General features: G+C 45.4%; 1 protein-coding gene across 2 annotated transcripts in view; it reads right to left on the bottom strand.

Moving 5' to 3' along the window:
• The window catches only part of ZNF593 (zinc finger protein 593), a 28185-nt gene that overhangs the window by 7066 nt on the left and 8629 nt on the right, over window positions 1-12490 (bottom strand). For both annotated transcript variants that reach the window (XM_077295373.1, XM_077295372.1), the window contains exon 2: window positions 1087-1292. In XM_077295373.1, the coding sequence (XP_077151488.1) occupies window positions 1087-1286 (200 nt within the window). In that variant the 5' untranslated portion in view covers window positions 1287-1292. The remainder of the gene's footprint in view (window positions 1-1086; window positions 1293-12490) is intronic.

Genomic DNA, 12490 nt, shown 5'->3' with positions numbered 1-12490 from the left:
GCAGAGCTACTATATATTTGAGGCATCTGTCACTCCCGCTCTATTCGCCGCCTGCTTGATCATCAGTCTCTGTGCTATGTGACTTCAGAGCTGTCAGTTGCACTGGGCAGGAAATAGAGCTGGAGTGACAGCGGTTTCAGGTTTTCCATAGTTCTTCAGCCTTATTTGCATATCAATTCAAATACTACTTTCTCAGTAATGGAGCAATGAACTGGCTATATTTAGGATATTTAGGTAATGCTGGACTTGTCTGTGAAAGAGCTGCATACCGATATAAGAGTGGGGGGTGACAGCATTTCCTCTAAGGCTATGTGCCCACGTTGCGGATTGGTGTGCGGATTTTACCGCACTGTTTTTGCAAAATCCTCAGGTAAACCCCACTGCGGGTTACCTGCGGATTAACCGCGGTTTTTGTGTGGATTCCACCTGCGGTTTTACACCTGCGGATTCCTATTGAGAAGCCGGTGTAAACTGCTGCGGAATCCGCACAAAGAATTGATATGCTGCCGAATAAACAAGCAGCGTTTCCGCGCAGTATTTTCCGCAGCATGTGCACTACGGATTTTGTTTTCCATACCTTTACAAGGTACTGTACAACGCATGGAAAACAGCTGCAGATCCGCAGCGTCAAATCCGCAACGTGTGCACATAGCCTTAAAGATTCCTTTTAAGACAACATTAGAGAATCAGGACAATACTAGCCTGATGTAAGAAGGCCGTTAAGCTGCTCTGGTCACCAGATGTATCTCTGCTGTGAACACTACTATACACTATAGTTCTTAGATTTTTCAGCAAATATTTACTTTTGTAGAACAATAGAAACCTAACATTATAAATTACTTCTACACTACTGCGCCCCAGGATGCATATGAAGAAATTCTTTCCTTTCACACCAACACGTAACACTGAACGCTTCTTGGATTCTGCACCGTTTATGCGCTGCTTTCCCTGCTGGGCCCCGGTCCTCCGGGTCATGCGATAGCCAAGTTAAGGACCATCACACTAATGTGTATATTCTGTATTCTCCTTCCCAATGTACAAATCCTGCACATCATAAATAGCAGGACACAGAACACTATTACTCACGCGCAGTGTATGCAGTAATGCTGTGCATTGCCGGGAAGACTGTAGTCTATCTCCTGCCTTAGTAAACGAGGAGCATTTTCAGGTCGGAGATCTTCATGAATCTGGTCTATGTCTTTAACTCTCCTTTTGGTTTTCCATAGTTTTGAAATATTTTTCTTTTTGTCATTTTTGTGATTTCCAATCTGCTTTGAGCGAGTCATTGTGGTCTAAAAAAACAACAAAAAAACAAACAAACACATGAACCCAAAATTTGTGAAAAAGTAATAGGCTAGCATCAAAATAATAAAGAGAATCTGTCAATATATTTTTGCTGATCTGATATTATTATAGGCATCAGTGGGCATACACTGACTGAGGAAGATGATGGAATCACTAACATTAGAAGATTGCACAATGACTGTACAGAAGAGTAGTCTTATCCACTCTGGGCCTTTCTAGCTGTTTCCAGTGTTGGTGAGGCCGTCATCTTCCTCATTCAGCCTATGTACACTGAGGCCTGTAATAATAGTATCGATATCTGCCATCTACCAATCTATATATCAATGTGGGTTTATATATGAATCACAATCATTATTTACTGTCACTAACAGCTGCTGCTACACATATTCTGGATTATTAAACATCCCATTCTTTGAGCTACCTTGCTGAATTTCATTTATATTTCATGTTTGTTTAAGAATAAGTCTTTTTAACAACCGTAATTATTTGTCTCACTGGTATAATCGGGGTTTGATGACCCCAGATTTTAGTTGATATGGTATATACCGTATGGGAATAAACATACTAGAAATCGGAGGAAACCAATATGGCTAAATAGAGCTGTAAGGGGCGCAATAAGGGACAAAAAGAAAGCATTTAGAGAATTAATGAAAGTAGGTAGTGAGAAGGCATTAAATAAATACAGAAAATTAAATAAATTCTGTAAAAAGCAAATCAAGGCAGCAAAGATTGAGACAGAGAGACTCATTGCCAGAGAGAGTAAAAATAATCCCCAAATATTCTTTAACTACATAAATAGTAAGAAACTAAAAAATGAGAGTGTTGGCCCCCTTAAAAATAGTCTGGGTGAAATGGTGGATGAGGATGAGGAAAAAGCCAATATGCTAAATGACTTTTTTTCATCAGTATTTACAAAAGAAAATCCCATGGCAGACAATATGATCAGTCATAAAAAATTCCCCATTAAATATCACCTGCTTAACTCAGCAGGAAGTACGGCGGAGTCTAAAAATCACTAAAATTGACAAATCTCCGGGCCCGGATGGGATACACCCCCGAGTACTGCAGGAATTAAGTACAGTCATTGATAGACCATTATTTTTAATCTTTAAAGAGTCCATAATAACAGGGTCTGTACCACAGGACTGGCGTATAGCAAATGTGGTGCCAATATTCAAAAAGGGGACAAAAACTGAACTCGGTAATTATAGGCCAGTAAGCTTAACCTCTACTGTGGGTAAAATCCTGGAGGGCATTCTAAGGGATGCTATACTGGAGTATCTGAAGAGGAATAACCTCATGACCCAGTATCAGCACGGGTTTACTAGGGACCGTTCATGTCAGACTAATTTGATCAGCTTCTATGAAGAGGTAAGTTCCGGACTGGACCAAGGGAACCCAGTAGATGTAGTGTATATGGGCTTTTCAAAAGCTTTTGATACGGTGCCACACAAAAAATATAGTTCTTACCGATAACGGTATTTCTCTGAGCCCATGACGGCACCACAGAGAGAGGGGATCCGCCCACCAAGGACAAGAAACCTACGGATAAAAAGGCGGTACCACTCTCCTGCATCAGTTGTTTTACATAGAAAATGATGGGAGACTACTAAAACATTTGTTAATTTTAACTGTTTAGCATAACGAGATACCGCGTGACTTTAAAACTATGAATAGACTATGGCACTATTTTGATGTGAGCACCCACAAGTGAAGGGAGGGAATGTACGGGTGCCGTCATGGGCTCAGAGAAATACCGTTATCGGTAACAACTATATTTTTCTCTGATCGCCCATGACGGCACCACGGAGAGAATTGCATAGATAGTACATTCAGGGAGGGACCACCGCTTCCAGAACCCTTTTACCGAAGGTAAGGTCTGAAGAGGAGATTAGGTCCAATCTATAGTGCTTATAGAATGTGGATGGTGAGGACCAGGTAGCAGCTCTACATATCTGGTCGATAGAAGCTCCGGCCTTCTCCGCTCAGGAAGATGCCACTGCCCTTGTCGAGTGAGCCTTAACCTCCCCGGGAACGGACATCCCACTTGCCGAGTATGAAAGACTGATGGCGTCCGTGATCCATCTTGCTATGGTGGCTTTCGATGCTTTTTTCCCCTTTCGGGGACCCTGGAAACACACAAACAGAGAGGGATCCTCCCTACTCTCTCTAGTGACTTCTAGGTAACGTAAGAGACATCTTCTTACATCTAGTGTATGTAATGTTTGTTCCTTCTTATTTATAGGGTTGGGACAGAAGGAGGGGAGAGATATCTCTTGAGACCTGTGAAATTTTGAAGCCACTTTCGGGAGATATGCTGGGTCTGTTTTTAAAATGACCCTATCCTCTAGAAATTGTGTGTAAGGAGGGTTAGCTGAGAGAGCCTGTTAGTCGCTGACCCTACGGGCAGAAGTGAGGGCGACTAACAGAGCGGTTTTGAGAGATAGGTTTTTTATTGAAGCCCCTGTTTTAGGCTGGACCGACTGAGGAAGTCTGCTTTGTAATTGTCTACTCCCTTTATGTGCAGGCTTGTTAGGGATAGGAGGTTGCTCTCAGCTATTTGTAGGATTGAGTTGGTCACTTCCATTAGATTTTTGGAACGGGTGCCCCCCTGGTGATTTAGGTAAGATACTACCACCCGGTTGTCCGACATCACTCTTACGTGATGAGAGTGAAGGACCCCCAAGAATTCCTGAAGGGCAAATTTGACCGCAAGAAGTTCCTTCATGTTGGAGGATTTGTTTGCTAGAGACGGGAGACCAGATGCCCTGGGCTACCAGATCGCCCAGATGAGCCCCCCACCCTGAGGGGCTTGCGTCCGTAGTCAGGACCTTTGAGATCTGAATTACCCATGGGACCCCCTGGGAAAGATTTTCCTGCGATTTCCACCATGTCAGAGAGTGATTGGTACGAGGAGATAGAGTTAACCGCCCGTCTAAATGGGTCCTAGATGGGTTTGTTCTGATAATATCTGCCATTGGAGATCTCTTGAATGTAATTGGGCCCACTGGACCGCGGGGATGCAAGAGGTCATGGAGCCTAGGAGGGACATACCCTGACGGAGTGTTATGGAGGGGAGAGATTGAACTCTTGATACTAAACTTTTTAGTTTCTGTATTTTGTTCTCCGGGAGCCGACATTCCATTTTTTTGGAGTCTAGAGTGAGACCTAGGTACTCCTGGACCTGAGAAGGCATTAGTCTGGATTTTTCTATGTTTATTAGCCAACCCAATTCCTTTAGGGAATGAATCACTGTTGCCAGTTGATTCTCGCAATGCTGCGGGGAGGAGCCTATCACCAAGAAATCGTCCAGATATGGTACAATCAAGGTATTTTCTTCCCTGAGGTGAGCCATTACCTCCACGATCAGTTTTGTGAAAATCCTCGGGGCTATGGCTAGACCAAAAGGCAGAGCTGAGAACTGGAAGTGACTTAGGACTCCTCTGATGTGAACCGCCATCCTGAGGAATCTTTGGTGATCTTTGTGTATTGGGACATGATAATATGCGTCCTTTAGGTCTAGGACCACCATGAAGCATTGAGGAAACAGCATTTTGATAGATGATTTTATCGTTTCCATCTTGAATGCCTGAACCTCTAGGTAATCGTTTAGGTTTTTCAGATTTATAATGGTCCTGAAGGAACCGTCTGTTTTTTTCCTCAGAAATAGAGGGGAATAGTACCCTTGTCCTCTTTCTTGAGGGGGAACCTCCAGGAGTACTCTCTTTTCTACTAACCCGATGACCTCTTTTTCTAGTGCCAGCTGCTCTTCTGCCGAAGATCTTGTAGAGGTCATCGTAAAAGAGGGACGAGGGCATCTTTTGAATGTTAACCTCAGTCCTGATTCTATGATGTTCAGTATCCATTGACTGGAGGTAATCCTTTCCCAGGCTGGGAGAAAGAGAGATAATCTCCCTCCCACCTGGGGCGAACCTTCAATGTGAAGGTTGCTTGTTATCGTTGGGGTTTTTGTTGAAGATAAACCCCTTATTTTTGTTCCTCTTATCCTCCCACTTTCCTTGGCCTCTCCCCGGGTTTTTGCGGAAAAACCTCTTGTTCCGAAAGGGCTTCCGGTAAGAGGGGAGACCCAGAGAAGGAAAGGACTTTTTCTTGTCCCCTGCTTTTTCCAAAATGTCGTCTAAGGTAGAACCGAACAAAAATTCTCCTTCGCAGGGGATGGTACACAGTTTTGTTTTTGTTTGGAGGTCGCCTGGCCAGTTCTTAAGCCAGAGGGCGCGCCTGGCCACGTTAGCAAACACTGCTGACCTAGCGGCCAATCTGACTGAGTCGGCCGAGGCGTCGGCCAGGAAAGCCGCAGCCCCCCTCATTACTGGTAAAGTATTCAGTATCGAGTCTCGGGAAGTCTTCCCCTTTAATTGACCCTCTAGCTGATTCAGCCAGATCATTAGGGAACGAGATGTACATGCAGCTGCTACTGCAGGTTTTAGGCCTCCTCCCGCTGCCTCCCAAGAGCCTTTGAGGAAGGTGTCCGCCTTCTTGTCCATAGGGTCTTTTAGAACCCCCATGTCTTCAAACGGGAGAGCGAATTTTTTTGACGCTTTAGCTATTGCTACATCTAATTTGGGGGCTTTCTCCCAAAAGGAGCAGGATTCATCCTCGAAGGGGTATTTCCTTTTTGGAGTTAAAAGAGACTTTTTCATGGGTTTTTTCCATTCTTTTTTAATTAAAGCTGCAATTGCGTCATTAAGCGGAAAAGCTCTTCTCTTTTTTTGTTCTAGGCCCCCAAACATGATGTCTTGTACCGATTTTTTAGGGTGGGAGTCTACTAACCCCATAGTACTTCTCACTGCTTTTATAAGGCCATCGGTGTCCTCTAGTGAGAAACAGTTGTGCCCCCCTGAAGAAGTGGATGATGCAGACGAGGAGGACGAGTCGGAGGATACTGAACTCGCACTACCGCTGTCAGATTTTGAGACCGGAGACGGAGACCTGTCTCTGGTCCTTCTCCGTTTTTTCCCCCTATTTAGGGATCTGAAGGTGTCTTCCACTTGCTCCTTAATCAGGTTTTTTAGATCGGTTGCAAACTCAGGCAGGCTTTCGGATACTGTCTGCTGTATGCAAGTATTACATAGCCTCTTCTCCCAGGCAGGTGGAAGATCTTCTCTACAGATGGCACAGATTTTATGCTTTGTTTTACCTACGCTTTTCCTCCCCTAAAAGAGACAAATAATAATCTTACTGTCTCTGACTTTCACGAAGATCAACTTACCACCTCCAGGACCCCTAAATACCGGTTGGGGATTCTCTGCCTCTGGCTTTTTCCCCGACGCCGTACTGGACCCCTTACTGTGTTGGGACCTTTGGCGTTCTTTGCTGGTGTCCTGGTCTTTCTGCTGTCGCCTTTTTTGCTGCTGCTGTGGCGATGCTATAGGTGGAGGTGATTCTGGCAAGGGAGATGCCGGGTCGCTCATACTGCTGTTGGTCTGCGGTTGTCCTAGATAGCGCTCTGGTGCTGTGGCGAGTAGTAGCTCTTGAGGCTCCTGCCGATATATTGCTGAGCCACTGGGAGGATGTAACTTCTCCCATTTAAAGCTTTCCCGCCGCTTTTGCTGCACTCTTTTTTTTTTTTTTTTTCTCCGCGCCTGCGCAGTAGCACCCAGCGGACGTCAAGGAGCGCCGAACGCCGGCGCCTGCGCAGTCGAGCTTCTGCGGCGCCTGCGCAGATCGTCTGTGCGCTCGAGCGGTAACCCCGCCGGCGCCTCGCGAGACCAGCGCAATCCCGGGCATGCGCCGAACTTTCAAGATGGCGCCCGGAGTGCAGATATGGCGCTGCTGACCGGCGCTCCCGTTCCTATGCAGTCCCTATCGCGCGGCTCTGCACGCCTGATGGCGGTGCAGTGTGCAGACTGACGCTTGTTTGGGGAGGGCCGCGCCGCCCCTCCCGCAACCACAGAGGGACCCCCCTGGATGTTGCCGCTGCTGCATCTTACCTGGGGAGGTGACCGCGAACTCCTTGTCACCTCCCCCGCACACCCTAGAGGCCCACTAGCCCCCAGCGGTGGCGCTTCGGGTCACCACCTCAGCCGAGGCAGAGGGACCCCAGCTGCCTGAGTCGGACTGGTTGGCCCCGGAATTCCAACGTCGATCTGGTAAGTCCGTAGGTCTCCCATCAAGGACAGGAAACCAACTGATGCAGGAGAGTGGTACCGCCTTTTTATCCGTAGGTTTCCTGTCCTTGGTGGGCGGATCCCCTCTCTCCGTGGTGCCGTCATGGGCGATCAGAGAAAGGTTGTTACATAAAATGAGAATAATGGAGATAGGGGAAAATATGTGTAAGTTGATTGAGAGCTGGCTCAGGGATAGGAAACAAAGGGTGGTTGTGGTTATTAATGGAGCACACTCGGACTGGGTCGCGGTTAGCAGTGGGGTACCACAGGGATCAGTATTGGGCCCTCTTCTTTTTAACATATTTATTAATGACCTTGTAGGGGGCATTCAGAGTAGAATTTCAATATTTGCAGATGACACTAAACTCTGCAGGGTAATCAATACAGAGGAGGACAATTTTATATTACAGGATGATTTATGTAAACTAGAAGCTTGGGCTGATAAATGGCAAATGAGCTTTAATGGGGATACATGTAAGGTCATGCACTTGGATAGAAGTAATAAGATGTATAACTATGTGCTTAATTCTAAAACTCTGGACAAAACAGTCAATGAAAAAGACCTGGGTGTATGACAAACTCATATTCAGTGGCCAGTGTCAGGCAGCTGCTACAAAGGCAAATAAAATAATCGGATGCATTAAAAGAGGCATAAATGCTCATGAGGAGAACATAATTTTACCTCTATACAAGTCACTAGTTCGACCACACTTAGAATACTGTGCACAGTTCTGGTCTCCGGTGTATAAGAAAGACATAGCTGAACTAGAGCGGGTGCAGAGAAGAGCGACCAAGGTTATTAGAGGACTGGGGGGTCTGCAATACCAAGATAGGTTATTACATTTGGGGCTATTTAGTTTGGAAAAACGAAGGCTAAGGGGTGATCTTATTTTAATGTATAAATATATGAGGGGACAGTACAAAGACCTTTCTGATGATCTTTTTAATCATAGACCTGAGACACAGACAAGGGGACATCCTCTACGTCTGGAGGAAAAAAGGTTTAAGCATAATAACAGACGCGGATTCTTTACTGTAAGAGCAGTGAGACTATGGAACTCTCTGCCGTATGATGTGGTAAAGAGGGATTCGTTACTTAAATTTAAAGGGACTCTGTCACCTGAATTTGGAGGGAACAATTTTCAGTCATATGGGCGGGGTTTTCGGGTGTTTGATTCACCCTTTCCTTACCCGCTGGCTGCATGCTGGCTGCAATATTGGATTGAAGTTCATTCTCTGTCCTCCGTAGTACATGCCTGCACAAGGCAATCTTGCCTTACACAGGCGTGTACTATGGAGGACAGAGAATGAACTTCAATCCAATATTGCAGCCAGCATGCAAGGAAAGGGTGAATCAAACACCCGAAAACCCCGCCCATATGACTGAAAATTGTTCCCTCCAAATTCAGGTGACAGAGTCCCTTTAAGAGGGGACTGGATACCTTTCTGGAAAAGTATAATGTTACAGGGTATATACACTATATTCCTTGATAGGGCGTTGATCCAGGGAACTAGTCTGATTGCTGTATGTGGAGTCAGGAAGGATTTTTTTTCCCCAAGGTGGAGCTTACCCTTTGCCACATGGGTTTTTTTTTTGCCTTCCTCTGGATCAACATGTTAGGGCATGTTCGGTTAGGCTATGGGTTGAACTAGATGGACTTAAAGGGCCACTGTCACCCCCCTCCAGCCGTTATAAACTAAAAGAGCCACCTTGTGCAGCAGTAATGCTGCAGTCTAACAAGGTGGCTCTTTTAGTTTTTGATTCAGTTATTCCCTCAATAAAGCGTTTTAAAATTTGTACAAAATAACCTGTCCTTAGACCTGGAGGCGGTCCGAAGCTTCCTCGGTGAATCTCCCAACGGCCGTCACTCTTCTCTTCTGGGGATGTGGTCGCCGCCCCCTGAGCGCTGTTTCTTCTTAAATCCGGCGCCTGCGCTGTGCGTGCCTGCCTGGGGCAGGCGCAGTCTTCATTGTCCGTCATAGGTCAGATGCAGGGTGCCTGACTGCGCCTGTGCCGGCAGTGCGGCCACCCTGTTGCTGAATCCCCGCCCCGCACTGTTATTCATTATGCACAGTGCGGGGCTGGGGTTCCTGGGCATGCGCACTGCGCTGTTCAGATGCTCCCCCGGTCCCCCGCCTTCCAGCGTTGCCGTAATATACAGGTTTCCTTGCCAGCGTTTGGAATTAAGCAGCCGCAAATAACAACGCTGGAAGGCGGGGGAGCGTCTGAACAGCGCAGTGCGCATGCCCAGGAACCCCAGCCCCGCACTGTGCATAATGAATAACACAGTGCGGGGCGGGGATTCAGCAACAGGGTGGCCGCACTGCCGGCACAGGCGCAGTCAGGCACCCTGCATCTGACCTATGACGGACAATGAAGACTGCGCCTGCCCCAGGCAGGCACGCACAGCGCAGGCGCCGGATTTAAGAAGAAACAGCGCTGAGGGGGCGACGACCACATCCCCAGAAGAGAAGAGTGACGGCCGTTGGGAGATTCACCGAGGAAGCTTCGGACCGCCTCCAGGTCTAAGGACAGGTTATTTTCTACAAATTTTAAAACGCTTTATTTAGGGAATAACTGAATCAAAAACTAAAAGAGCCACCTTGGTAGAATGCAGCTTTACTGCTGCACAAGGTGGCTCTTTTAGTTTATAACGGCTGGAGGGGGGTGACAGTGGCCCTTTAAAGTCTTCCTTCAACCATAACTCTTACCCCTCCAGAAAGCCCTCTCGTTTTGTCCTACCACATCATATAACTCCTAAGTTGGAACAGAACTTAGAGATTCTATAGAACCCTGCATCTCAAATCACATTTTGGTTTAACAACTAAAATAATCTTTAGTACAATGTCCACTGAAGGTGACCTTTCCAAGTCAGAAATACCCATCATACACTTAGGCCTCCATAAACAGCAACTTCAACAATACTCCATATATACCATGCCATTGAGACTATGATAGATCTCATCAATTGCAACGTTGGTCATATCATAAACCGACAATGCCTGGGTTTTCAACCATCATCACAACCTCACACTTAAAGAACAATCGGTCATTAACAACTTAGTCCAGTGCAATCACAGGATCATAATCAAACCAGCAATTAAAGGAGGCACCACTGTGGTTATGAACGGTCATGAATATCTAGAAGAAATACACCATCAATTATCAGGCAGAAACACATACAGAACCATTCCATATGACACCACATACAGTTATATGAAAAAGTTTGGGCACCCCTATTAATCTTAAGCTTAATGTTTTATAAAAATTGTTTTTTTTTTGCAACAGCTATTTCAGTTTCATATATCTAATAACTGTTGGACACAGTAATGTTTCTGCCTTGAAATGAGGTTGTATTGTACAGAAAATGTGCAATCTGCATTCAAACAAAATTTGACAGGTGCATAAGTATGGGCACCCTTATTATTTTCTTGTTTTAAATACTCCTACCCACTTTTTACTGACTTACTAAAGCACTTTTTTTGGTTTTGTAACCTCATTGAGCTTTGAACTTCATAGCCAGGTGTATGCAATCATGAGAAAAGTTACTTAAAGTGGCCACTTGCAAGTTGTCTATTTAGAGTGGCATCATGGGCTCCTCAAAACAACTGTCAAATGATCTGAAAACAAAGATTATTCAACATAGTTGTTCAGGGGAAGGATACAAAAAGCTAAGAGATTTAACCTGTCAATTTCCACTGTGAGGAACATAGTAAGGAAATGGAAGAACACAGGTACAGTTCTTGTTAAGGCCAGAAGTGGCAGGCCAAGAAAAACATCAGAAAGGCAGAGAAGAAGAATGGTGAGATCAGTCAAGGACACTCCTCAGACCACCTCCAGAGAGCTGCAGCATCAACTTGCTGCAGATGGTGTCACTGTGCATCGGTCAACTATACAACGCACTTTGCACAAGGAGAAGCTGTATGGGAGAGTGATGCGAAAGAAGCCGTTTCTGCAAGCACACCACAAACAGAGTCGGCTGAGGTATGCAAAAGCACATTTTGAGAAGCCAATTTCTTTTTGGAAGAAGGTCCTGTGGACTGATGAAACCAAGATTGAGTTGTTTGGTCATACAAAAAGGCGTTATGCATGGCGGCCAAAAAACACAGCATTCCAAGAAAAACACTTGCTACCCACAGTAAAATTTGGTGGAGGTTCCATCATGCTTTGGGGCTGTGTGGCCAATGCCGGCACCGGGAATCTTGTTAAAGTTGAGGGACGCATGGATTCCTCTCAGTATCAGCAGATTCTTGACAATAATGTTCATGAATCAGTGACAAAGTTGAAGTTACGCAGGGGATGGATCTTTCAGCAAGACAATGATCCAAAACACCGCTCCAAATCTACTCAGGCATTCATGCAGAGGAACAATTACACTGTTCTGGAATGGCCATCCCAGTCCCCAGACCTGAATATCATTGAACATCTGTGGGATCATTTGAAGAGGGCTGTCCATGCTCGGCGACCATCAAACTTAACTGAACTGAAATTGTTTTGTAAAGAGGAATGGTCAAAAATACCTTCCATCCAGGATCCAGGAACTCATTAAAAGCTACAGAAAGCGACTAGAGGCTGTTATTTTTGCAAAAGGAGGATCTACTAAATATTAATGTCACTTTTCTGGTTAGGTGCCCATACTTATGCACCTGTCAAATTTTGTTTGAATGCAGATTGCACATTTTCTGTTAGTACAATAAACCTCATTTCAAGGCAGAAACATTACTGTGTCCAACAGTTAATAGATATATGAAACTGAAATAGCTGTTGCAAGAAAACAAATTTTTATAAAACATTAAGCTTAAGATTAATAGGGGTGCCCAAACTTTTTCATATAACTGTACATGGGCAGCACGGTGGCTCAGTGGATAGCACTGCAGCCTTGCAGCGCTGGAGTCCTGGGTTCAAACCCCACCAAGGACTACATCTGCAAAGAGTTTGTATGTTCTCTCCGTGTTTGCGTGGGTTTCCTCCGGGTACTCCGGTTTCCTCCCACATTCCAAAGACATACTGATAGGGAATTTAGATTGTGAGCCCCATTGGGGACAGCAATCATAAT

The sequence above is a fragment of the Ranitomeya variabilis genome, chromosome 3 (assembly GCF_051348905.1).
Source record: "Ranitomeya variabilis isolate aRanVar5 chromosome 3, aRanVar5.hap1, whole genome shotgun sequence".
Lineage (NCBI taxonomy): Eukaryota > Metazoa > Chordata > Amphibia > Anura > Dendrobatidae > Ranitomeya > Ranitomeya variabilis.
Note: the sequence above shows the minus strand (reverse complement) of the source record. Positions and strands in the feature narration are given on the sequence as shown.